Below are 27,936 nucleotides of genomic sequence, written 5' to 3' on the forward strand. Positions count from 1 at the left end.
CTCTATTCACACTGCTTAGAAATTGTACTTTTTGCTCTTTTATCGGGCTTCCCAGTTGGCTCAGACGGTAAAGAATCCACCTGCAATACAGGAGACCCAGTTTGATCCCTGGATCAGGAAGAACCCCTGGAGAAGGGAACGGCAGTCCACTCCAGTATTCTTGCTTGGAGAATCCCATGGACAGAGGAGCCTGGTGGGCTCCAGTCTGTGGGGTCGCAGAGTCAGACATGACTGAATGACTAACACTTTCACTATTATAACCTTTTCTTCAGCGCATACATGTGAAGATATGGTTCTCTTTTTCAGGAATTAGTTGATGAAATATTAAATTCCTATCCTCTGGGAGCTGGTCTTGTAGCTTGAGCAGTAAGACCTCCCTCATCTGCGGAAGAAAATCACTGTTTCTTAGTATAGTGATCAGGGCTTTTCCTGATAGACCAGTTCTCAAGAATGTTGGCCTCAGATCTTCCTGACACAAAGTTATTAAAGGCCTAAAAGAGCTTTTGTTTAGGTGAGTTGTGTCTATTGACATTTACCACATTAGGAATGAAATTTTAGCATAAATATTAACATAATTAAATGCTAACATAAATACCTTTTTTTTTTTAAGTGAAAAGTGACTATATTTTCCAAAACATTTGGACATTGTACTTTTTTTAAATCTCTTCAGTATCCGGTTTAATCAAAGACTGCTGGATTCTCATCTTCAGCATTTGATCTGTTGTGATGTCACATGTCACATAATCTATGGGCAAATCCATTGTAGACTTCCTGAGGGAATGAGAGTGAAAAGAGCCATAATATCTTAGGGTTATGGAAGTAGTCCTGACCTCTTGGACCCCAGGAAAGGTTTAGGTCCCCATTAGGGGGAGAACTACCGCCGTCGCAGCCCAGCACACCTCTCGGGTCCTCCTCGTCCTGTGGCCCTCCTAACCCAGGATACCCCTTTCTGCTGGGCTGCAGGACGGACTCCCTTTCTCTTCCTCCTCATAACCAGCGTTCCTCCTCTTCCATCCCCTCACTCATCCTCACGCCATTGCGCCTCTTTTCCTCCTGACCTCATGATCTGAGGAATCATGTGGGCGTGTCACCAGGTAGCCCTGAGAGAAGAGCTTTGCCCACAGCTCTGTCGGGAGCCTGGCCCACGGCTCCTGTACCTCCTGGAGCCGTGTGAGGCCCGGAGCGTGGGCTCAGGTTTCGGTTTCCTGCCCCGCCTCTCTGAGGCCCCTTTTAGAGCTGGAGTGCACCATGGTGTCTGAGGAAAGGCAGCAGAACACTGGAACAGGTTTCTTAGTCCATTGCCCAGTGGGGTCCCTGGAATCAGCGCCTTCACCCTCACGCACTTCCCTGTGAATACAGTGGGTCCCACCAGGTACCTCTGTAACCACAGAGGAAGAAAATCCTTGGGTGTTGTTTCCCTCTTGTTTGTGCTGCTCACACGCCCCAGTTCAGCTCCCACGCACCCAGTTCAGCTCCACAAGGTGTGGGCTGGCTTGGTGGACCAGCTGATGAATACATTGCCGGGCGCGTCTCAGACTCCACAGCGGACGTCTCAGGGTGGCTCTTGCAGGGCTGACAGCTGCCTTTTTCTCTATACTCAGCTCTATTTCCACCCCCGCTGCTGTGTGCTTCACTCACAGGGGAACACATCGCTTCCCCCGCCCGCCTTCATAGATTCGTCCCTTCTCCTCTCTCTAATTCAGTTCACGAGGGTCTCCGACCCTGATCAAAGCAGTGACTTTTGTTCTGTGCCATAGTTTTGGTCATTTGCTCTAAATCCTTAAGGCAGGAAATAGCTTTCTACTGCTGTATGTCCTCCACCCCACCCCCCAGCCCCCTGCCCCAAGGATGCAGCTTCTGGCTTTGAACAGATGGCAAAGCACCGTTAGAAGCTAAAATCTTACTGTAAGTAAAAATGCCTCTGACTTTGCTTCTTTATCTTCCAGGTTACTGCTGGACTTCCGCTTCCCAAGGCCTACATAGAGGAGGTAACTTCAGTCACTTCTCATTGCTTGCCCTAGGATGCACCACATTCTGAATCAGCATTTCTCAGCCTGGCATTTCTGGAAATGAATGGGCTGTCATATGACCCCGGGCTGTTCCTGGGAGCAAGGGGCCCATAGTGTGCTGAACAACTGTACTAAATGAAACAGGGAAGAAATGCCTCATAAAACAGTTGCCCACATAGGATATCAGTAAAACCACTCTCCTAGACCAGTGGTTGATTCTCAACCAGAAGCATTTCCCCCCATCCTAGGATATTTGGGAATGTCTGGAGACATTTATTTTTGATTGTTACAACTGGAGGTGGGGAGCGCTACTGGCATTCAGAGCATAGAGGCCTGGGATGCTGCTAAAGAGGGATGCTATGATTGGTAGGATACCCCTCACTACAAAGAAATAAGAAACCATGCACTAATCTCATGGAGGTTTCCTTGTCTTCCCTGCATTGGCCACTTGATTCACAAATACCATTCAAATCAGAGTCAAGTAGAGAGATTTTCTGAAATGCTTTTTTCTCTGCAGATTTAAATTCATAGTCAAGGGCCAAGATAGGGTCAGCACCCTGGTTATTTTTCTAGGCAAGGTTTTCATAAACTGATATGGTTTATAGCAGTAAGCAGGAGCTCACAGAATTATGAGCGTAAAGCTTCTCATGTTCCTATCATTTACCATCAAGAAGCATCTCTGGCGCCAGTTTGGGGTGGTCTTGAGAGAGATGAGGGCACCATATGAGATGGTAAGGTCAGCGGCTATCACCGTTGATTCAAGTTCTCTGCCTTTTTTGGAGGCTTTTAAATTTTCAGGCAGTACAGGGTCACTTTTCAGCCCCCAAATGAAGTAATTCAAAAGCAGCTAGCAAAGCATTGCTGGTGCCTTCAGCCTGCCTGTCTTCTGAGTTATGATTTGCCTTTTATGGTCATTTGTGTGATTCACGCGTGGGAGGGGAATTCACAGTTCTGGCCCTCCTGCCACCCCGCAGCCTTTCCTGTGTCTAATTAGAGTGACTGCCCCTCACTGGCCCAGCTGGTGTCTTCATTTAAGAAATTTGCCTTATTTAAAACTGTTTTCAATCAGTCTTACATATTAATTGGTTTTCATGTGACTAGAGGTAAGGAATTAGCTATGCTTTTTAGAATGTCAACTAAATTTTAATCTCAGTTTTCAATGATTAAAGGGAAAAAAAAACATAAATCATGTTTATAATGATCTCAGTTGTTTTGTGCTTGTATCTTACCTTTCTCTCATGGTTTTATGGAGTCCATAAACCAAGCACTACTACTGCTGGGCTTTACCCATGATCTTGGGTACATATTTGTATATGAGACCATGATACTTTCATTGTTAAAATACTTAAATGTATTTTAAGCTTATATAATAATATACATTTTGTAAAAAAAATTAAAATTAAGATTATAATATATATGATATGAGTCCCCAGTCTAGTGTATATCTCTCAACATTTAAAATTTCATGCATATGCACATGTATTTTTGTATTTATCCAAAAATAGCATTAATTAAGCTCCTCATAGTTTCACAGTTTTAGTACATCTTTGAGAGGTTCTGTGCTAATACAGATTATCTCACTTTTCATGACATGTGCATGATACATATTTATTGAGTGTGCATATCCTAATTCACTGATTCAGTCCCCTGTTGGAGGAGGTTTGTGTTGTTTGCAGTCTTCTCATGCTGCAAGCAGTGCTCCAGGAAGCATATTTTAAAATGTTTCCTTAATTACTTTTCTCTTAATTTCATAGTATTTGGTTCTTAAAGATTATATTTATCTTATTTCTGATACAAGGTTTATTATGGTTGAGTTCATTTAAACCTTTTGAAGCCTTACTGATGACTCCACATTTTCTGACAAATGCCATACACAGGGCTTCCCTGGTGGCTCAGACGGTAAAGAATCTGCCTGCATACATTGTTGTGAAGTAATTAGCCTCCAACTAATAAAAATAATTGAAAAAAAAAAGAATCTGCCTGCAGTATGGGAGACCCAGGTTCGACCCCTGGGTTGGGAAGATCCCCTGGAGGAGAAAATGGCAACCCACTCCAGTATTCTTGCCTAAGAAATCCCTTGGACAGAGGACCCTGGGGGGCTGTAGTCCATGGGGTCGCAAGAGGCCGGACACAACTGAGTGACTGACACTGACTTTTTTGTGCACTGTGTGCTAGGCCCTGTCTTCTGATGGCAGGTCTGTGCCACCCTGAACAGTCAGTCTGCACCACTGTGCCGCAGAAGTACATACAATCTATTATAAAACGGGTTGTAAATATAGTTTATTTAAGGGCGTCTGAGTCCCTTCAAACAGCAAATAAGCTCTTAAGATATGGCGTGGTGAGGCAGATGCACAGGCAGATCTCAGCTTCCAGGGCAGCCAGGCCATGAGCACAGCTCGCTGCAGGGTCGCAGGTCACTCGGCACGGCCCGGGGAACGCATCACCGCCCCTGCACGATGTCGGCTCGTCCTGACGGCAAGTGGCTGCTGGCTCAAGGAGACAGTTTCTCTTTTAAGAAGAACCTGCAGCTGTTTTAAGTTCTGCTCTCTAAGCTTCCAGACCTTCCTCTGTTGCTTCTGCAGGACCTGGAGCTGGTTGAAAAAGGCTTCAGTAACTTGAAGAAACAAATTGAAAATGCCAGGATGTTTGGCGTTCCAGTGGTAGTGGCCGTGAACGCCTTCAAGTAAGTATGGGGTGTAAGAGTTGAGGCAGGATTTGACAGAAAACAACAAAATTCTGCAAAGCAATTATCCTTCAATTAAAAAATAAAAAAAAAAAGAAGGAGACTGTGGCAAATGGCCAGCAGACATCTCCTGGAGCGGATGTGCAGCCCAGCTCTTAGCTGTGTTCTTTTCTTCAGCTGCTGTCAGTTATCAAGCGTTTGCTTTGGGAGCCGTTGGCGAGCGCCTGCGTATGTCACAGGGGACTTGTCACCCTCCCCGCTGAGGGTGTGGAGTCAGATTTGGCTCCTGTGGGTGCCCATCCTCACCAGGTGAAGTGGGTAACACACAGGCCAGAACTTAAATGTTCTTTCCAGTCTCTAAAGGCCTTTTGTGCTAAGATAAGGTCATAGGCCTACAGTTCCATTATTTCTCCAGGTCTGGTGGGATAGTGTCTTGACAGTGTGCTAAGCATAGTGACCTGGAAATGTTCCTGTAAGAGAACTTGCATGGGTTGTTTAGTTATTCTGATGCTGGTTTTGACCTTGTTCTGATGGTCTAGCCACAGCAAAATAGGAAACAAAAATTTTGAGAGGCTGGTGTTAATTGATTCCTTATGACGTGCCTGGAATGTTCTAAGTACTGCCATCTAAGCCTCTTATGATGTCCCAGTGAAATGCAGTGGTTATGCCCATTCTACCCACATGGACACCAAGACATTGCAAGTCATCCAGCTGGTAAATCGTGGCATCAGGGTTCGAACCCAAGCAGTGTTACTGTTAGTGTCCATTTATCAGTGGGTAATGCACATGGATTATTATGGCAAAAACACGACAAATTCTGTCCTCTCCCCCATCCTCAGTGCTTTAACATGAAGTTCTGCCTTTACAGGACAGATACGGAGGCTGAGCTGGACCTCGTCAGCCGCCTTGCCAAAGAACATGGCGCTTTTGACGCCGTGAAGTGCACTCACTGGGCAGAAGGGGGCAAGGGTGCCCTGGCGCTGGCTGAGGCTGTCCAGAGGGCAGCTGCGGCCCCCAGCAGCTTCCAGCTCCTCTACGACCTCAAGGTGGGTTAACTGCTGTATGCAAAAAAAAGAAAACCAAAAAAGAAAACCAAAAAAGCGCAACGAGGTTTCTGTTTAGAGCCCATGTTTAGCAGCTTCAACCTGTGGGTTTGAGTCTCATGGAGGTGAGTTACACGACCACAGCCTGGACTGCCAATTCCAGACAGCTTTCTTAACAACGTACATTGCTGCTTTCTGACCGAGGAGGGCATCCAGACAAGAACACCCCAGGAGGTTGGCTCACGTCCTAACTTTTGAAAAGGCTCACAGTACAGCCCCTTTTTTGGCAGGAGAAAGGCTTACCTGGAGAACCACAGCCTTTAAACCAGGGCACCAGCCATGTTACTGCAAACTGGCACTGGGCTACGTCAAGCTCAGAAGTGTCGTCTGACTGCTTCCCAGCATCGGGGAAAACAGTGTGGTTCTGCACACACTTCCTGGTACGGGGCTGCCTCGGGTTCAGAGAAGCACTCAGGCACGAAACCAGAGCTCCCTGGCAGGCTTCCGCGTCCTTTCTGTCACTGAGTAAATTATGATACGTCTGGCGTAGGCAGAAGCACTGCTTATTCTGGGGTACAATAAAGTTAGTTCACAAAATGGTTGTTCTTATTATAGGGTTGTACTTTGCTGTCAGTTCTCTGTCCGTTTACATCAGAAGGTGATTAGACATTAAGCAGTCTGCCCACAGCAACAACTGCCAACTTCGTTAGGAACATGGCATGGACGTTGCAGCCAGTTCTGCTTGTGTTATCTAGGCCGCTTTTTGGCCTGGTTTTTAGAAGATAATGATAGACTTTCAAAAATAGCCATAAAAAGGTAGAAGGAAGCAAGCCCTATTACTCATGAATTTTAACAGTCTCTTGTTTTCTTTGCCCCTCGAAGATCTAATCTGCTTATATCTTAATTACAGTTAATTAACATTCTATTGACATGGACATTTTCCTGTTGAGCTTTAGTTTTATAGACTGGTTTGAAAACCTGCTCAACCAACCGTCTTCTGGGGAAATGCCATAAACAGAAATTTGCACACAAATACAGAGCATTTATAGATACCCTCTCTAAGCCCGCATCCACAGTGCCTGAGTGAGGAACCCCAGTCCTTGGAGATGAGAAGGAGGCCTGGAAGAAGTGGGATAATGAGGACTTCATAACCTGTTTCTACTTGGAACTCTTATCTGACAGACGGGAAGCTGTCGCATTTTGTCTTATTCAGCTTCTGTTGGTCTTAAATCACTCCTCAACGAAAGTACTTTTGCATCAGAAGTTCTGAATGTGCCTTGGCATTTATAGAGCTCCAGTTATAAGACGCATATGAAAGTAATCTCTATTGGATCTTTGTAAAGCTGCAATTGAATAGCTTCACTTTATTCATGTCCATTATGCAAAGCCCCCTCGTAAATGATCACAGATTTAGTTCAAAAGGAAATACTTGTTTTTGTAGGTAATTATTCTTTTCAGAAAGCAAAACTTGCCCAATGTTAGCCTTAGTTGCTAGGGGGCATGGAGTCACATACTGCCTCATTTAAGTGATTTGCTTACCCAGGTTACCTGTGAGAGTAGCTGTCTTTCCCATTTCGTTTGGGCAGTTTCTCCTTGTGCTGTTTGCTCTTGAATTTTAGTGCTTTGAGCTGGGCTGCAAAAATATTTCAGAGGCCAGACACCACTTCTGAAGGTTTTGCCCTGGAGGAAGCAGCCCTGGGCTTCCTTGTTAGACCTGGAGGTCACTGGTTGGACTGCTGGCCTCTGTCCGCTGCACAAGGGCCATGAAAAACAGATCCTTTCCCACCATCCTTGTTGTATGTTGATCATATAAGTCATTAGATTGTTGTTTAAATATGTGGATGATTTTGTTTTTATAACTATTTCCAAAGTAATAGCAGTTGACAGTCATTTGTATTAAAGGTAGCATCTGTACATGCTGGGGGTTCTGTGAATGAGTATCGGTTGTCTTACTTCATAAACAGTATCCCAAGTCTGCTTTGATGGGAGACTGATCGTCGGTATTAGAGCATTATTTTTATTTATGAAGAAATAGTTACTCTTGAGTAGTCAGCAGTATTGTTTACGATGTGCCTAGTAAAATCTTACACATGCACACACAAACATACAGTAACTTGACACCTGTAGGACATTTTCTGCTTATAAAATCTGGGACCTTATAGTAAAAAAATGTTTCTAATCCAATAAACCTCAAACTATCTGCCCATCCTTGTATATGTATAAACACCTGTGGCCATTTTGGGGACTCTGACCTGGAATACCACTGTAAGTAAAGGTTCACGTCCTCACGGGTGTCTAGTCATGGTCTCCCCTCTCTCTCTGTTAGCTCCCAGTTGAGGACAAAATCAGGATTATTGCGCAGAAGATATATGGAGCTGACGACATTGAATTGCTCCCCGAAGCCCAGCACAAAGCGGAAGTCTACACCAAGCAGGTAGGTGTGTGGTTGGCGTGTTCTTTCAGCTCTTTACACACCAAGTCTCGGAGGCAGAATGCCCGCGTTCTCCTAGCCCCGCCAAGGCACTGCTGTCCTCCTCTGGGTGGCAGCCGTCTCCCCTCTTAAATACTGAGCATGGATTAGGTGGTCCAGTCCCAAGTTCTTTATCTTCCCAGAGGTGGTATGTGAGTGTGGAAAAATCATGAGGAAATATGAAATGTCTTACTAAAGCACTGAGAGCTTGCCTTGAGTCGTTATCTTCACATCTGCTCCAGACTATCATTTTAATCAGTTATATAAATGAAAGTGAAATATTCACTTGTGGGATATAGTTGTGAGGGCTCCACTCCTTCACCCAACAAGGACTTTTTTTTTTTTTTTTAAATTTTATAATGACTAAGCTGGAGGAGAGCGGTGATGTAGACATGGACATAAAGGGAGTTGGGTGTTTCAAGTAAATTGCAGAAGCACAGTGCCCAGATGTTCTTCGTTGCATTGCCAGCCTTTCACTTCTCCCACTTCTGTTCCCGTCTTTCCCCAGGGCTTTGGGAATCTGCCCATCTGCATGGCCAAGACACACTTGTCCTTGTCTCACAACCCGGAGCTAAAAGGCGTGCCCACTGGCTTCATCCTGCCCATTCGCGACATCCGCGCCAGCGTCGGGGCCGGCTTTCTGTACCCTCTGGTGGGAACGGTGAGTGAGTGCTGCAAGCAGAGAGGACCATTTGTTCATCAGTGCTTCTTGAATCGATTACTGCAAACATTACACAAATGCCTAATTAGCAGAGTTCATTGCTAAGGAGAAAGCTGGAGTCGGACCCATTACGATAAATTGTCTTGCTGTGGACCATCTTGGTCTCAGTTCAAGGATGATGCCATGACTGCTTGTACTGAATAATAATTGTTTCCCAGTGGCAGTGTGACCTTGTCTGAATCCCGCATGGGCCTAATTCATAGGCTGTGTACAGTACTGTTGTACGTAATCACGGCTGACTTTTATTGGGCACCTTTTACAGACTTAGTCCTGCCAATAGCCTATTTGAGGCTCTGCACTTCCTGGGTTTTATCAACAGGCCTGGAGCTTATGCCTGAAATTCAGAGAATTAACCATGCTTGAGTAAACAATTTGCCCCTTAAAGTGTAAATGACGCCTGTAGATAAGAAAGATAAGCTGGTTTATTTATGCTTTTTTTTTTCTTTTTCTAATTAATTTATTTTTTTATTGAAGGATAATTGCTTTACAGAATTTCTGTTTTCTGTCAAACCTCAGCATGAATCAGCCATAGGTATACATATATCCCCTCCCTTTTGAACCTCCCTCTCATCTCCTGCCCCATCCCACCCCTCTTGGTTGTTACAGAGCCCCTGTTTGAATTTTCTGAGCCACACAGCAAATTCCCATTGGCTATCTATTTTACATATGGTAATGTGAGTTTCCATGTTACTCTTTCCTCACATCTCACCCTCTCCTCCCCTCTCCCCACGTCCGTAAGTCTGTTCTCTATGTCTGTTTCTCCATTGCTGCCCTGTAAATAAATTCTTCGGTACCATTTTTCTAGATTCCATACATGTGTGTTAGAATACGGTATTTATCTTTCTCTTTCTGACTGACTTCACTCTGTATAATGGGTTCTAGGTTCATCCACCTTATTAGAACTGATTCAAATGCATTCCTTTTTATGGCTGATTATTTACGCTTTGAGATGAATTAATTTTCAAATCCTTCCTTGTCTTACAGGTTTCATACATGTTTTAGGAGGAAAATTGCTAATTGGGAAGTAGAGGAAAGCTTTCGGGCATGATTTGGACTGACTCAGTTAGTTTGGACTCTGTCCCAGAGTCTGCATTGATCATTGCCCAGGTTTCCCCCACAGATCTGCCCAGTAGCCTATTTGGTTGGCCAGAACATTCATTCGAGATGTACAGAAAAACCCAAATGAACTTTCTGGCCAACCAGTTTATCTGCAGCTTTTTCTTACCTGCAATAACAGGATTGAAATAGTGAACTAAGTTGGTACACAAGTAAAAGAAATCAATACATCTCCTTTCGGAGCTTCTTTCAGTTTAGTAAGAAAGCGGTAGGAGGCAATATTACAGTCGGAAGTACAGAATGTTAAAGCCAAATCCACTTTCAGCTGTGCTGGTTTTGGCCTCAGGAAAGTTCAGGTGTCTCAGTGATAAAGAATCTGCCTGCCAAGCAGGAGACACTGGCTGGATCACTGGATTGGGAAGATCCCCTGGAGGAGGAAATGGCAGCCCACTCCAATATTCTTGCCTGGGAAATTCCATGGGCAAAGGAGCCTGTGAGGCCACAGTCCATGGGGTCACAAAGAGTTGGACACGACTGAGCGACTGAACAACAACAAGAGGTGTGAGCCCTGCTCCTTGCAGCGCTCTGGGGCTCATCCTGTCACAGTGGTGGCCAGACGGGCCTGCAGGCCAGTGTCCCTCAGCCCCTCCAGAGGCAGGAGGCCCCACTGGTGACAGCGTTCATCAGTGCTCAGGGTTTGTTGAAATCCCCTTTTAGTAAGGACTCTAAACCATTTATCCAGCACCTTGGATATTGTAGAACGCACGTTGATTCTGGAGACATTGTCAGCAGCTGGCAGCTGAAGAAGCAGAACAGTATTGTCACTTTTGATGTGTGCGTGCAGAGGGGTGGCTGCAGAGACAAAAGCAAAACTGAAAGTGTCAGGCCTGCTGTTCGGAGAGAAACACAGCCTGCCCAGCTCCAAGGCAGTCTCATCTAGAACAAACTCACATTAGAAGCCCACTTGGACCAACGCATTTCCACACAATCTAGATGGCTTAATGATTGCTGTTCTTCCTGTTTTCTAATTGCTGTTGGGGCCTGAATGAGGCTCAGAGGATTTGAGCAGTTTATGTACTAATTCACAGGGTGGTGGCTTCTTTTTGGAGGTTTTTTTTTTTTTTTTATCTAAGTTCCTATATGTATATATATAATCTTATTTTAAAATGTTTTCTGATTATCAATATGACCAAGTGTCCAAGGGGAAAAAAGTCCTACTTGGAAAAGAATAAAAGTACTGAAAGTCCTGATAATTACTATTTGGGGGAACATCTTCAGAATTTTTTGCCAATTTGCACATGCATGTGTCTACATCAGTGGGCACTTGTCCTTCAGCTTTTTTTTTTTTTTGTCCTTCAGCTTTATAATGTCATCTTCAGGCTCCCTTTTTCTTCCTCGTCCCCACACTCAGCAATTGCTTCTCTTACAAAATTTGAGACTAAAGACCAACATGAGCTCCATATAGTGTGTTCACAGGAGTGTTGACTGACACTCAGATGTCAGAATCAGGTTTTCCAAAGTATATGTATTTTGTGTTATGGAAGGTGACTCATCCTTTTCTATGACACTTTTATAGTAAAGTTGTAGAAGTTTCATTTAGTCTCACCTCCTGTCTGGATCTGACTTGAAACTTGTATGTATGTATTCTTTATAAAGGATGTTGTTACAGGTTAAAATATACTGAGTTTTCACTGACAAGACTTTACAAATTTATAGCTAAGTAGGTATTTGTCAAAGCCAACTCTTTAGAAGAAACAAGTATAAATAAAATCCATAAGCATTGCAAGTTCAGTTTTAGAAAGCCAGATTGGACCAGTAGTAACAGTGATTGTAAAACCATCTAGATTGTGTCCAGCAACATCTTGGCCCAAGTTAAAGGATACTGATTGCTAATCTTTTGTTACTGAAGCAAAAATAATACGAGTATCATCTCAAGACTCATTAAAGCAAAATTAGATAGCAGACAAGCCCTGCACCTCCTTTTGGTCTTTCAGTGTGAGAATCAAGGGGATGCATAACTGGCTTAGCCTGCCAGCACCTGCCACTGTGGGACGAAGGTGCAAACACCCCCTCAGCCTCCTGTTGCAGCTGTCTATGTGGGAGCCCAGAGGGAAGACTGGTGATTGGTTTGCTGGAGGACTTGAGGGTTTTCTCTTGAGATCATAACTTGGTTTTTAATTTGTAACATGAAGAGTGCCACTTTATGGACAACTGTAAAATAATATTGTGTCTTGGGCTTTCTAACTGAAAGGAACATGAAGGAAAAGACCTGGCTTAGTTTGTTTTTAATGCTATTTCACATCTCCTAGATGAGCACCATGCCTGGACTCCCTACCCGGCCCTGTTTCTATGATATTGATTTGGACCCTGAAACTGAGCAGGTGAATGGGCTGTTCTAAACAGGTAAGTCATTACCGGCAGAAGTTTTCCTTTTTCCTTATGAGGCATATTTATGAATTATCGGATTCCATCTAAAGCTATGAAAACGCAGATTTCATCATTTAAGATTCCTTTCCAGACATCAGTGAGAGGAGAGGCGGTAGTAGTGAGCATTGGCAGTACCCAGTAAGTGAAATATTTATACTTCCATACATTTTTGGAAGAAGAGCAGGGTTCATCACAAATTGGCAGCATCAAGGGGAGAGGCACCATCTGATGAATCGTGGAGGGACTCTGGTGAAGGTTAGACCTCTGTGGAGCCCCAGGACACTCTGGGCTTGGAGCTGATGGCACATAGGAGGTTAGGAGCAGCTGAAGGTCTGTATACTCTGAATGGATGGCAGGCAGGAGTGAGTAAATGCCCTAGAAAGTAGATGAGAGAAGGAAGCAGGAGCAGTCCTTGGGGTCTTAAGTGAAGGGCCCCTGAGTACTCCTCACAATGAGTGAGCAACCCCTGGACATACCAGGTGAAATCTTAAAAACATTAAAGATGAAAATCCTAAAAACCCTTCTCCAGAGAAGAAAAAATGGCTGGCCTGTGAAAGAACTGAGAATTAGACTGAACCCCTGTCTTCCCAGTAGTAAGAGGCTTTTAGACAGTGGAGGAAAGCCCTCTACACTCACAGGGAAAGATGACTTTCCACCTGTATTTACACTCCACCAAAACTGTCCAGATGTTTTCAGACACGTACAGGTCTGCTGCTCCACGTCTCTTCCCCAGAAGGGATTTAGCAGTTTACTCCAGCAAAATGAGGATCAAACCAGGGAAAAGGAAGACATGCTTTCCAGAAGATCAAATCTTAATCTGGACTGTAATGGAGTCCTGAGGACTGCAAGTGACCCAGAGTTACAAGTCCCACATGGAATAGAAGGGAGGAAAGACCGGAGAGTGCTAAGACAAGGGTGTCAAAGGGTAATTATGCAAAAGAAAGGCTCTCACGTTATCTAAGAAAGTCAGGGTCCAGGTGGAAGCCAACCGTGGCTGTCACCTAGGCAGCCGTACGGATGGCTGTCACAGAAGCACGTCTGCTTGCACAGCAGAGACACCTGTCCTTGGTGCTGGGGAAGCACTGTTCTTCAGGAGCATATGTGACCTTGGAAATGTCATCATGGCACGTGCTTGGTCTGGACTCACACATCCTCGGTATTCGCACAGCCATGGTGTAAATCCTGTGTGTTGTTTTCAAGTCTGTGGACAGAAGTGTTGATGGTGAGGAAGGAGGTAAACGTTCACAACCTCAGCAGCGGTAGAAGGTGATGGTGTGGTGTGGGCAGGAAGAGGAGATATTTCAGTGCTTAGAGAAAACTCTGTGTTTCTTGTCTCTCTGTCTTTCTAGATTGTCCATCTTCAAGAAGCTGTTTTGAAAGTTTGGCCGGTGTTTATTCAGGCCTCCTGTCAGGAAATGTGGGGAAATCAAGAGAAGTCAGTCCCTGCCCCAAAGGTCTTCTGAAATGAGTAGTGGGAGTTTCCCCAGAAGCCTTTCTTCAGTCTTAATTCGCATCATTGTGTATAAATTAACCTGAATCAAAAAAAAAAAATTAACCTGAGTCATGTACACGTCTAATTACTTTACTGAAATCCATAGAATAAAAGTAAATAATTTTTCAGTCTCTGCGTTCAAATATAAATTGTAGCATTAACAGTCTGTGTTGCCTTAGCTCTGCTTTCCCGTGTGATCTGGGAGACCTCTGCCACAACAGAAGCAGCAAGTCCTAATGTGTACTTTATGATATGTTGTGTTTCAAGGGGGAATGATGAGTGTGTGCTTGTGTGTTTCTGGGAGGACATGTAAAAAGGAGACCTCCTTAGAGGGCTGAGGGAGAAATGGAATTTGGAGAACATGCCTTTTTGTCATGTACATATATATATATAGTTTTAATGCAGTAGTAAGTCAGTCTAGTTTTTTGGGAGCTACTTTTTTTTTTCTTTGCCACACTGCATGCATGTGAAACTTCCCCAATCAGGCATTGAACCCATGCCCTCTGCTTTGGAAGCTTGGAGTCCTAACCATTGGACCACCAGGGAAGCCCAAAATACTGCTTTTTTTTTTTTTTTTACTCTGAGAAAATATCGCTTATATAGGTTTTTATCCTGAACTTCCTTAGAATTCCCATTGCTGTCACAGCTTCAGCACCATTCCTTTTTTTTTTTTTTTTTAATATTTTATTTATTTATTTGGCTGTGCCAGGTCTTAGTTGCAGCATGTGGGATCTAGTTCCCCTACCAGGGATCAAACCTGGGCCCCCGGCATTGGGAGCTGAGAGTCTTAGCCACTGGACCACCAGGGAAGTCCCCAGCACCATTCATTTTTAAAAGTCCTCAGGAAGGATGGTTACACAGTATTAAGCGAAGGACGGCTCTTTTGGCTCTGTTGGCTCAGCAAATGATTATTTAGCTTCTACCCTGTGCCTGAGCTCTCTAGCCCTCCCTACAGGATGTTTTCTTCCCCTCAAATGTTTTCCCTTCTCTTTTTGTTTATCATCCATCTCTGTTCTTCCTCTGCATTTTTCCTTCCCTTTCCCCCTTCTCTTCCTGCATTGGGCCCTTCCAGAAGATGTCACATCCACACGGGTGCCAGTGCTGCAGTTAGCATTGCAGAGCAGCGTTTTTTCCTGGTGTCCTTGGTTTTACTATTTTTAATCCCCTAAGTTCATATCAGTGTTGTAATACTGTCAGTTTCACAGTCGAAAGAAATGACAACAGTGGGCATATGGCAGAGGGGGTCAAAGCACAGAGCCCCAGCTCCATCATGCTTTGTACGCTTCCTGGCACATCGTACACACTCAGTGATGTTGTCAGTTCCTGTTCGGAAGCATCACTGGGGCCATCTGCACAGAGTTCACTATTTCCAGTGTTTGTTGTTTTTTTTAATGTCCTATAAAACCTCACCTGGAAGGGGACCTGCTGGGAATTCAGTTTGTAAACAGGAGAGTAAAGCAGTGTATTGTTAGTCTAGGTAACCTGAAGACCATCTTAAAAAATTAAGGCTTTCTTATATCATCAAAAGCCATGTGGGTTTTGTTTGTCGTATATATGTTTTGGCTGTGCTACACAGCTTGTGGGATCTTAGTTCCCAGACCAGGGATCAAACTCGTGCCCCCTGCAGTGGAAGCCACAGAGTCCTAACCACTGGACCTCCAGGGAAGTCCCAGCTATGTGGGCTTAATCTTTAATATTTCTAGAAATACTGAACACAACTGGTGGGAAGACAAAGATTATAAACAAAGCCCTAATACATAAATGGGCTTCTCTGGTGGCTCAGCTGGTAAAGAATCCTCCTGCAATGTGGGAGAACTGGGTTCTATCCCTGGGTTGGGAAGATCCCCTGGAGAAGGGAATGGTTACCCACCCCAGTATTCTGGCCTGGAGAATTCCACTGACTGTATAGTCCATGGGGTCACAAAGAGTCGGACACACATGACTGAGCGACTCACTTTCAATACAATAAATAAATAGTTTTTACCTGGTATTCCAAGCTCAAGAGCTTGGAATAAAGAACAAAAGATAAAGAACAATACTGCCAAGCATTAGTGGCTTTGGAGTAGTGTGTGTGGCCAGAGAAGGACTAGTGTCTTTCCTTTGGGCCTAGGCATCCTTCAAGATCAACGGCCTTCCTGTTCCTGCTCTGACCCTGAGTGGTTAATGGCTTCCCTCCCTATATTCGTAATGTTAAACTGATAAACAGACTGCATCTCCTCAGATCTGCACCTCAGAGGCTTGCTGTGCAATGAAGATGTATATACGCTCTCAATTCAAGGAAGAAAATGTTTATGTGCTGTCAAGTAAAGCAGATTGCAGCAGAATTAGTGTCAAGTTTACGTTGGCTGGGGCAACCCTGGTGGTGCCCGGAAACAGATCAAATCAGCAGAGAGCTGGAGCCACGTTCATTTAATGGTGTACCAGGGAAGGGAAGTGGAGGGCTTATTCCCAGGAGGTCTCATAACATGTAAGAATTATTAGCAAGGAATTAAAAACCATTTTTGGTAACTGCAGACCCAGGCTGTGGGTGGATAGGGACTAGAATGGGAGAAATGGTATCATCTGTAGAGATCAGATAAATAAGCGATTTTATTGGCACACTGTATCTGGTGATATTAACAAGATAAGCTGTAGGTAGGGTAATTTCTCATCAGATTGAAGATAAATTTAGAGCCTGTTTCTCATTATATAATAAAAAGCTACTAATGGAATAGCAGACAATGATATGGGTAATAGCTTACTAACTGTCACTTAAATGAGTTCAAGGATGACAGATTTCTTTCATGTATGAGGTACTGGATATATTTCTTTGAAACTCTGATTTAAGCATTGGGTTCTAGTTACATCCTAAAGAAAAACCACACTACAGTATTTTATTTATGATTCTATACTATGTGTGTCTTGGAGGTTGGAGATGAGTTATATGTAATATACCTTAAAGAAATCTGCCCTCCAAATACAAAATCAACTCACCTCTTACCCCAAACCACCTTTCAGTAGTCTTTTTTTTTTTTTTAAAGAAAAGCAGATGGAATGAGATCTATGTCATTAAGATGGCCTTTATTGTGTTTATCTGTTGCTTCTTCCATTTCCAATTACTTCCTAATAAGACAGCTATTCTACCCCGTCTTCATCTAGATAATCTCATTTTTGCTTGAAATTGCTGCAAACTCCCAGATCTGCTAGATTTGAGAAAATTTGTATCTCAATAATAGCATCTCAGTTGGTTATGAATGGCATGGATTTCTTTTGATTTGTTTAAAGTTTAAAACTAACAGCAGGGTCAGTAACCCATCTGAGACATCTTCACAAAGATTTGCTGAATAAACAAAGATAAATTGAATTCTTAATTATAAATACTATAAACTGGATGCTTATGGATTTTCCTGTTTTACAGCTTTTGTCTAAGATCTTGACAGATTAGATTCAGCTTTACTTTTGTGTGCTAATAGTTCTTTGCTTAATAAGTCTTAGATAAAGCTATAGAATCTTAACAAAGGTAAAATATATTCCTGGAAAAACATCCCCAAATGGGTAACTGAGGTTTACCTGTAAAGTATCATGATCCTATAAAAGAAAAGAGATAAGTACAACTACTTTTCAGAAGTTCTTCCCTCCATCTTAATAAGTTCATCTGGGTGGTGTGCATGGGAGGGGCCAGAGGAGGAGAGAGGAGCCGAGCATCCTGGAGGACCTCACCTCTGGAGCTCCCAGGAGTGCCCTTGTAGGTCATGTTAAACTCAAAGCAAGTCACTCACTGCAACACCTTTCATGTGTTAATGTATTGCACACAATGGATTACATGGACAAATAAATGCTTATGGTGCCTTTCACTAAAGCTTAAGAATCTGTAAATACTCAAAATGTGTGAAAATACACGATAGCTAAGCTGAATCTACCCTCCAGTCAGGCAGAATAGATAATGCCAGTACCCTTGCTCTGATCAGGACTGGAGTTGTGAGGAAGAGGAACACGTCTCCAGTTCTCCACCAGCACCCCCACCCCGACCCCTCAACTTAACTGAGAGGGACGAGGTTAAGCAGGCACCTAGGAACATCCTGAAGGGGAAACATGGGTAACTAGTAAGCCGCTTAATCTTGGAAGTCTATACAAGGTATAAAGGATGGGTTGGAGCTGGGTTCCTGTGTTCTGAACTCGATTGCATCATTTCTACCCGTCTTCTAGACACTTAGGGAGAGAAGAGCCTACTCTGTCTTGGGGTTCTGAAACCCTTTGGCTGTGAACCTTGATATATACAAAACTTTCCCAGGAGTGGGTTTCGGTGTAATGAGGTCCCCCCCCCCCTTTCTCTCTCAATTCATATAATGTCCTTTTCTCTCCAAACAAGGCTCACTGCAAAGTTCTGAATCCTACTTTTAAAATATGCTGAATGCTATGACTTAAATATTCAGTGGGGGGATTTATAATGGGATGCCTGTCATTTAAAATTGGATTTAACTACTCTGCGCCTGAGAAAAAAATAGAGGAGGTTTTCGACCCCGGTCCCTTCCCCATCTGCCGGCTCGCTCTCGTTGGCTCCCGATGAGGTCGCACGGCGAGGATTGCCGCCAGGCTGGAAGCGCGACGGTCGGCGTCTCAGCGGCCGGGCGAACTGCTAGGTGGAGAGACCTCTGGATCTCCACCCCCACCGCCCGCCGCCCCCAGCCCGGCCCCGCCCCGCGCCCGCCCCCTCCGCGCGCATTGGTGCCGCCGCCTGTCGGTCCCCCGCGCTCTGGGGAGGGGGCGCCGCGGGGCTGCGGTCCCTCTGCAGAGGGCTGCTCGCTGCCGGTGCGACCGTGGCTTCCCGAGTGCCCCGGCGTCCGGCCCTGCGTCGGTCAGGGACCCGGTGGTAAGTGAGGAGGGCGAGGAGGTTGCGGGGGAGAGGGTGCGGGCAGGTGTCCGGTCCGCTGATCGCCTGTGCGGCAGAGTAGGCGGGAGGTGCCCGCTGGACCACCCAAGGTGGCCGGGGTGAGAATCAGGAAGGTCGTTTGTCCGCAGGCATCTCCAGCCAGAGCGACCCTCATCGGCTCTGTCCACCCACCTCATCGTGTTACATCTCCTCCTAGGAGCAGGTGTTGCTGATAGCTTTTTTTCATTCCTTGCCCATTTGGGGGGAAATATGGTGTGGGGTTCCTGGCCATTATCTTTGTGCAGAGAACTTGAAGCTGGGTTACCTGTTCCACGCCCCAGCATTTTCCTTTTTGAGTACTTTCTCCTGCGCTCTGGCTCCTGCCAAACGCGCATCAAGCCGGAGAGAAGCCTTCCTCCTGGAGGAAGCTTCGCGGTCCGCCCCGGGAGATGGGAGAGATTCACTACTTTCCCCAGAGAGCGACTGCTCTTTGCCTCCGTGCTTCTCTGCTCACGGGAATATGGAGAGGGGTATTTTCTGTGGCAGTAAACTTGCGGTTCTATCAGGAAATTAGAACGGGGACTTTAAGATTGCCGAGGCGATAAAAACTCTCTGCGCAGGTTAAGGACGAATCATTTGCAGGTTAGTGTTATGCGAAGTTTTAGTGTCGCTGCCCTGCACCTTCCCCATTTCGGTTAGGTTTTATTTGGATATTTGTTGTATTTCTTCATCTGATATACATTCAAGTGCGCTTCTCAAGCAGTTGTCTTTGGGCAATCTAGGATAATTTCAAATGATACGTTTCTAAACATGGTCTAATTTCAATATTTCTATTGGCTCTACATCCTCTGGTTAATAAAAACTCCCAGGCGCTGAGAACTCACAAGAAGGGAGGAGACTTAAAGAGCTATAATCAGCTGTGGTGCTTGTGTAATGGAAGCATATGAGGAGGGACATTGTAAAAATGTTCATATTTTAGTTTCATCATTGTTCTAGGATGACTTTGTCTTTCTGTCAGAGGAATGGAGTATGTAAGACTCAACCTAAGGGGATATTTACTTAGATGATGAACTGATTTTCAGAGTTCCAGTTCCTTCTGTGGTTCATGGAATCAGGGGCTACCCAAATAAACCTTCAACAGTGAAGGATTTACATTAAAAAACAAAAAACAGTACAAAGAAAGAGTCCCTATGTTTATTTAAGGACATCCATCTAAAATTCATAGGATTTTTGTTAGGTGACCACCTCTCATCTCTTCATTGGTACCCTCATACCACTTTGTGGATTGATTTTAAAATATACTTTATATTTATGGCACTAATTAGTTTGCCAATTGCATATCTTATCAACTTATGTTTGGCTTTCAAATTAGTTCCAGAGCCAAGATAATAAAATACAAAGAATTTCAAAAGCTTGATTTTAAAATAGCAAGAACTCATCCTGAGTCTTGGTTCAGTTATGAGTTGATGGGTTACATTATGGTTACATGACCATTAAGCAGTTATGAAATTTTTTGACGAGTGAGTCTAGTGCAGATTAGTATCTCCAAACAATTCATTTTTCTGATGAAACTCTTACAGCCCAGTTTCAGAGGACAAGCTTTGGAAATAGGCAATCTTGGGTTGAACCTGAGCTCTGTTATCAACTAGCTATATAATCTAGAGCAAGTTACTTAACCTATCTAGGCCTCAATTTCTTCATCTGCAGATGGTGATAGCACCACCTCCTCTGTAATGTTGTGGGAGGATTAGAGATGTATATAAAAGTGCTTAGCACTTCCTAATACATAGGAGCTGCTCAATAAATGTCAACTATCATTATCATTCACTCTGACCTTCCACTATGTGCTCATTATAGAAAATGTTTGAACAGCAGATACTTAGAAAAAAATGTTAAAATTATACAAACAAATTTACAAGTAGAGAATGACAGTAATGTTAAATTTCCCACGAGCATGTATGAAAAGTAGCACCTCCTTCATGGAACATACATTTTTAGAACAGAAACCTTATGGTCTACTGGAAAGAACATTAGAGAGTCAAAGTCTTCAGTTCTAACTCTGGCTCTGACTTCATCTAACTGTGAGACCTTCAGCAGGCCAGCTACCCACGCTGGAGTTCAGTTTTTTCACCTGGCTCGACTTGAATAAATCTCAAATAATCTCTAAGATCTTTGCAACTTCAGAGCTCTTTATTGCATGGAATAAAAAATTACATTAACTTGCATATCACTCTGCTCTTCATTGTTTTTTGTTGTTTTTGGTGGTGGTGGTGATTTTTGTTTGTTAATTTGCAATTCGGAGAATTACATAAACAATTCATAGAAACAGCACAACTCCAGAATTGATAAAATAATAACAGATCTGCAGAGTAATCCAAAATGAAGTTTTAACAAAGAAAAGGGAGTAAAATAAATTCACACTGAAGTCTTATGGATAGGGCAAAAATAAACCCCAATTTTTATTCTCCAGTCATTTCAGTAAATTAGTATATGGGAAATATGCCAGGTAGAATCATATGCATTCAACTGAAATAGTCTCTATAGAAAACAATAGACTGATGGTGAAATAAAATATCCCTCTTTTCTCTTATCAGGTTTCTCCTTAAATAAAACAAAAATCTACCCAGTAAAAGGGCTGTCATGAAGAAATTAGCGAAATTACAAGTAATAGAGAATGTAGGCATTTGTATAACTGGAGAAACCACCTAAAATGACTGTATGGAGTAAGACGAAAGGAATGATTACATCTGGAAGAAATTTTACTCAGTGTGATATTTTTGCCCACTTTTTTGTCACAATAGACTGCTAAGGAAGAGACGATACAGTTTTCTAGAGGAAGAAAGAGTGTAATGTGAAAATGGAGATCACAGTTTCTGAAATACAAGTAGAAAGTAAGGAAGAGACGAGATCAGCAGAAGTTAGACCTCAGGATGAGAGGCAGGAGGAAAAAGCATCGATGCTCTGCTTCAAGAGAAGAAAAAAAGCAGCCAAAGCAGTGAAGGCTGAAGCCAGCTCTAAAGCTGCTGATGCAGCAAGGAAGTGTCCCCCAGAAGCAGGAGCTTCTGATCAGCCACAGCACCCCGGGGGGGCCTGGGCCTCAATCAAACGCCTTGTAACACGCAGGAAAAGGTCAGAGTCTTCAAAGCAGCAAAAGCCCTTTGAGGCTAAACTGCAATCTGAAATCAATGCTGAGGATGCTAATCCTTCTAAGAAAAAGGCAAAATCCAGATTCAAGATTCCCTGCATAAAATTCTCAAAAGGAGAGAAAAGAAGTAATCACTCCAAAATCATAGAAGACTCAGACCGCAGTGTCAAAGTCCAAGAGGCTGAAAATCTGGTTACAAAAACTCTGACCCAATCAGATGACCAGGCAACAGAGAGCAAGTCGCCCCAGGATGTAAGGGAAGATGTCTCACAGAAAGGGGATGATGAGGTCTGTGAATCAAATGTGAATGACAGCATAACTTCTCCTGGAGAGAAAGTGATTTCAGTAGAACTTGAGTTAGATATGGGTCATTCTGCTATTCAAACAGGAACGCTAATCCTTGAAAAAGATACTGAAATGCTTGAAGAAAAACAAAGCATTCAACCTCAGCAAGTGAGCCCATTGGAAGCTTCAGATACAGAACAGGAGCTCCCAGTGGGTTCTGAGGTTCCTTCCTCGCCTGCAGTTCCAGATCGACAAATTCTGGAAGAAGCCAGACATGGTGTCCTAGAAAGTGGACCAGATTGGAAGGAGCATGAAAGTAGAGAGATTGTTGTTGAGGAGAGTAAGCCAAAAGATACTGAATTGAGCCAGGAATCAGATTTTCAAGAAAATGAGATCACTGCAGAAAAACCCAAACCAGAAGAAAGCAAAAGAATGGAGCCAATTGCTATTATTATCACAGACACTGAAATCAGTGAATTTGATGTTAAGAAATCTAAAAATGTCCCTAAGCCATTCTTAATTTCAATTGAAAATGAGCAAGTAGGGGTTTTTGCTAATGACAGTGGTTTTGAGGGTAGAACTTCAGAACAATATGAAACACTCTTAATAGAAACAGCTTCTTCTCTTGTCAAGAATGCTATCCAGTTGTCTATAGAACAGCTTGTTAATGAAATGGCCTCTGATGATAATACAATAAACAATCGTCTACAGTGACAATTTCTAGATCATGGGAGGGAAAAACAAAAGCTTAATGGTTAATTATTTTACATATTTGTGGCATTTCTTTTTTCAGCAACAAATGAGAGATTTAGCATCTGTGGAATTTAACCCAACACAATTGCAACCCAGAAGTGCTAAAGAATTAATCAAGTTATAAAACCCTCCCTACCACTGAAATGCAGCCACTTCTGGATTGGAGGAAGTCAGTACAAATTGCAATGAAAAGTGACATCAGGGGAGTTGCTAAAATGGTTTCTGAAGATTAGATTGCTTGGGAGAAGATACATTTAATGAGTACTTGCAGTATGCCATAAGCTCTTTCATGTCCTCTGATGTCACAAAGCCTGGTTTCCTTTTGATAGTTCAACACTGTGTATAGGTTAACATCGCATTCTGTTTTCAACAACTTTTTTTTTTACAGTGCACTTTTATGTTATTTGAAATGATGAATATGGTGAACTGTTTTTGTGAATGTGTGATTTATAGTAGTAAGACTACTGCACACTCCTAGACAGTAGCCTTACCTGAAAATAATACTGCAAACCAAAATATATATATATATATATAGTTTGCTTAAACATGAGTGGTTTCCTAGTCTTGCTCAAGTTCCTTACAAAAGCCATTCACAATTACTTCAAACAGGCAAATAATTACCAAGTGCAAAGGTGTGGAAACAGGGAGTGCATTTTCCCTCTCCATCTTTCTTCTACCCCAGATAGACCTGTGTAAATCCACTTGTGCAACATCACCTACTGAAAACCTAAAAAAAAAAAAAAAAGGCAACAACAAAAACAAAAAGTGGAATATTATTTTCCATCCAGAAAGATGGAAAGACAAACTTCCAAGTAACAAGTGATCACAGGTAACACAGGATTCATCTTGCAAGATTAAATCTCTGGAGACTGTATTCATCAATCTCTCCTCAAAGAGGGGAGAGTGGATTCAAAGCCAACCTGGCAGTAAAAGTCCTAGAAAACCACAATCAGTTCAGTTCAGTCGCTCATTCGTGTCCGACTCTTTGCAACCCCATGGACTGCAGCACTCCAGGCCTCCCTGTCCATCACCAACTCCTAGAGCTTACTCAAACTCTTGTCCATTGAGTCGGTGATGTCATCCAACCACCTCATCCTCTGTCATCCCCTTCTCCTCCCGCCCTCAATCTTTCCCAGCATCAGGGTCTTTTCAAATGAGTCAGCTCTTCGCATCAGGTGGCCAAAGTATTGGAGTTTCAGCTTCAACATCAGTCCTTCCAATGAATATTCAGGACTGATTTCCTCTAGGGTGGACTGGTTGGATTGTGATTTATTAGGAAATCACAATAATTTAATGAAAATATTATTCATTCTTGCTCAAGAATAAGCCAAATACATAGCTGAATAGAAAGTGAAAAGTTACTATTAAAGTACATTATATTTTAAATGCTAGTATTCTTTCATTGTGCCTATGTGTTAAGAGACAGCAGTAAACATTTTACATGGATATTGAAAATTTACTTTTTCATCAGTACTTCTAGTCCAGCTAATCCCTTACACAAAAAAAATGAACTTAATATAACAAGAAGGGCTAGTGTTTTATTTAGTTATTTAAATCACCGATCTCAGTGATTGCCATATTTTTTGAAAAACTAATTGTTTCAACCTTTCCTTGTGTGAAATGGCCATAAGACTGCAATACACTTCCCTACCTCACAGGTCAGGGTTCACATTGTATAGTCCCCTATTGAGGGACAGTGTCACTCTGAAAGTAGATGAAATAGCAAAGAACTTTCGCTTGAGTTGTAAGGTACTTGTTAAAGGTATTCATATGTTCTTAAAGAAAAGAATGTATGTTAGATGATTTCAAACGATCTGGTGACTTCCTGCATTATTTATGGATTGCATACAGAAAGTATGTGCTAATTTGTCCCTTAGAATCTTGTTTCTTCCTCTAAGTGTATATTGAGACCTCTGGCAGAAGAACGTGACTTTGGAACTGAACCAGATAATGGATATTATTAGTAAGATTCTTTGTTGAAGTGTAAAAGTATTTCCCCAGATTTTCCTCCCTTCATGCTTATAACCTTGCGGGGAGGGGAGCGCAAGGAAGGAAACTACCAATCCTTCAATTTAGCAAGATGAAAAGTGGATCTTTCAAAACATGACCCAAGAAATCAATTTCTTTTAATTATATAATTCTTAAACAAAAGACTGCTAAGTCATCCTCCCTAAAAATACTTTTTAATTCACTATATGTGGTGCTAACGGACTTGGATAGCTACCAGCAACTACATATTTAAAAGTGAGCAATTTTTTAAAAAACTGACTAAAGTTGGTGCATTTTACAGAGTTTTGAAGAATCCTGCCTTCATTTATTGAAAGGATGGCTCAAGCCAATATACTTGATTGTAAGTTTTTAGTAATTTCTCATGAATGAGCAAAAAGTATAGCGCTTACCAGTATTGAAAATATTTTCAAATGTTTAGATATATTTATTTGGGAGTTTTAAAAACATGTGAGATAAATATGTGTAATGAATATTTTTTAAGACTAAGTAGTCCTAGCTTTCTACTGTTTTTTTTTCCCTTTGTGGTGTGGTACATATTTGGTTAGAATGTATTATAATTGAGTGTTTTTGTGATGAAATGTGTACTCTATTTGCATTCATTCTTAAATGGTTTCTCCTCAGTCTTTTCTATTGAGAATATCTGGTGAATTAAGTAAGTAGGATTGCAGTTTGAAAAAGAAATCCAGAAATGCACTGGTCTCAATCTGATTATTTCTGCTACATGGCCAAATTCTACTACTGTGAATTCTAAGATGATCTAAATTGTTTTGCTCTTATAGAAATAATCAAGAATCAGATGACTTAGGAGTCTGTCATAAAACATTTTTTATTTTAAGCAATTTGACCTTATATGTAAGACATCAAGTGAATGTAAATAAGTTCTTATCAATTCACATCCACTTGACAATATTAAAATATCACTTAAAAGGCAATTTAATAACATCACATTAGTTTTCCTTTAAATTTGCTGTGGTATGAATGCTGCTTTTAATGAACATTCATCAAGTAGCTAGGATTCAGTTCCTCTTGAACTCAGAATTTTACAAGGCTAGCTGGTTTATCAGATGATTTTTCAGCACATTATATTCCCCCTTTTGAGAGTCGTGTTATTCAGTTTGCTTTACAACAAGAATAAGAAAATCCTCCTCTATTTTGTGTAGCACTAGTCACTTAACATTTTCTCAAAGTACTTTATAGGGTATAAAAATAGTCCCTGGTAACATTTAAGTAAATGGCAGCAGGAAACAAAAGAACATTCAACTAGAAATTAGGTTCCCTGCCACCTCCTCCACCTCAAAGAACAATAAGCATGTGGCACAGATGGAGTTCTTCAGAAAAACTGCATAATTTTCTTTGAAGATAATCTATTTGACAGCATGAAGTTTGTGATCTTAATTGGTCTACTATTTAGTGAAGTCTTAGACACTCGATTGATGTATTTCTGAGAGAATACGTTATTTCACCAGTATGTGTGACTCACCTTCCTGCTAAAGGCTTTTAGAAATACAGATTGTGAGGGTACCAGTCCAATCTGGCTTCTGCAAAAAATCCAGAGTTAACTTCATCCATAAGTTTCTAACTTCAAGTTGCCTTATTTTTTTATAGTTAAAAATTAATTTGGGTGGGGGGACAGTTTACAGCAGAATTTTTAACATAATTGTTAGGTTTTAGAATCCCATTGTTTGAAGAGATCCTTTTAATGTCAACTTTATTCAGATGCGTGAAGTCTGCTTTTTAATTTCACCTGATACTCAATACTTTAGGGGTGGACTTCTCTGCCTGCCCCTTCTGCAATTTTAAAGATCTTTATTTAAGGTTTAGAGTTCTTTAGGTTCAAATTCCTGTGATGTTTTATTGTGTAACTTACAGTTTCTTATTATACAGAATTCAAATTTTCAGTATATAGTACATTTTATGGTACATTTTTGAAAAGATTTTTTTGAAAAGATCCTTAGTTACAAAAAATTTAATAGAAAGCAACTACTTAAATTTAGGTTGAATTCAATTTATTCAATGTTTTGGGTATGACACATCCCAAACACTGATAAAGGGGACAGGCTCTCTCTGCCTTGAAAAGCCCAGCCTGGGAAACAGCAGCAACTGAAACTGGGACGGGGGTTAAGAAAGAGCCACAGGGACGCAGCGCTGCGATGCACTGCGGGGGAGATGAGAGAGGGAGGAATTCATTTTGTCAGGTGTGGGGAGATGGTCATATAAACACAGGGGCAGCTGGTCAGATAAATGCAGGGGCAGCTTGATAGCATTTGGTTTCTAAGTAGTTTCAAAGTATATTCCTTCTGATTTGTGAACAGGTGCAGAAAAAAAGCCTGCATAATGTTACATATTTATAGTAGTTCTTTGTAAAAATGTTAATTGGATGAGCTATTATGAAAGCAAAAGTTCTAATTTGTATTTCTCATTAAAATTAGTACTATATTACTGTGGATCAGATGCAAATATTAAAGAAATAATACTCTGTAAAAAAAAGTTTTAATCTGAATTAATATATGTACTGAATATTAATATAAAATAAATGTTATATTGGTTCATGTTTATTTACCCAGCTCTTTTAAGAGAAGCATGGTATAATATGTGAATTTCCTAAAACCATAAAGATCACAGATAGAAACTGAGTTAGCACCACCAAAAGTTTTGCTCTGCTGAGTGTTGGCCAGATTTTATGATGACATGCCTAAAAGAGCCCACCTCCAGGAAAGAGAAAGAAAACACCTTGAACTTGAATTCAATTTCACTGAAATAATTCCACCTAAAGGGCAATTCTGATTTTGATGCCATCTATGAACCTGACAGAAGTGTTTTCATCATCTCTTGCTGTTCTCAAGTTGTTTTCTCTGCTTAACTGACACATTGTTAATAATCTATATGGTTACCAAATAACTAAGCAACCTTAATGCAAAAAATGCTTTTTCAGATGGTGCCTGCTAAAGCTGGATGTTTCAAAACTTCTGTGTTTACTAAGACACCAGTTTTCT

The 27,936-nt window shown here is 42.1% G+C and overlaps 2 protein-coding genes across 3 annotated transcripts in view; both read left to right on the forward strand.

Annotated features, from left to right (window-relative positions):
• The window catches only part of MTHFD1 (methylenetetrahydrofolate dehydrogenase, cyclohydrolase and formyltetrahydrofolate synthetase 1), a 62,121-nt gene extending 48,089 nt beyond the window's left edge, over positions 1-14,032 (forward strand). For both annotated transcript variants that reach the window (XM_043472265.1, XM_043472266.1), the window contains 7 exons: positions 1,947-1,988; positions 4,592-4,692; positions 5,561-5,738; positions 8,062-8,169; positions 8,714-8,866; positions 12,292-12,385; positions 13,759-14,032. In XM_043472265.1, the coding sequence (XP_043328200.1) occupies positions 1,947-1,988; positions 4,592-4,692; positions 5,561-5,738; positions 8,062-8,169; positions 8,714-8,866; positions 12,292-12,381 (672 nt within the window). In that variant the 3' untranslated portion in view covers positions 12,382-12,385; positions 13,759-14,032. The remainder of the gene's footprint in view (positions 1-1,946; positions 1,989-4,591; positions 4,693-5,560; positions 5,739-8,061; positions 8,170-8,713; positions 8,867-12,291; positions 12,386-13,758) is intronic.
• Positions 14,033-18,488: 4,456 nt separating this feature from the next.
• On the forward strand, positions 18,489-27,495 carry AKAP5 (A-kinase anchoring protein 5). The gene is made up of 2 exons (XM_043472279.1): positions 18,489-18,750; positions 21,345-27,495. Exon 2 carries the CDS (start codon positions 21,608-21,610, stop codon positions 22,892-22,894), a length of 1,287 nt encoding a protein of 428 aa, XP_043328214.1. The 5' UTR covers positions 18,489-18,750; positions 21,345-21,607; the 3' UTR covers positions 22,895-27,495.
• Positions 27,496-27,936: the final 441 nt, after the last annotated feature.

The sequence above is a fragment of the Cervus canadensis genome, chromosome 6, assembly GCF_019320065.1.
Source record: "Cervus canadensis isolate Bull #8, Minnesota chromosome 6, ASM1932006v1, whole genome shotgun sequence".
Classification (NCBI taxonomy): Eukaryota; Metazoa; Chordata; class Mammalia; order Artiodactyla; family Cervidae; genus Cervus; species Cervus canadensis.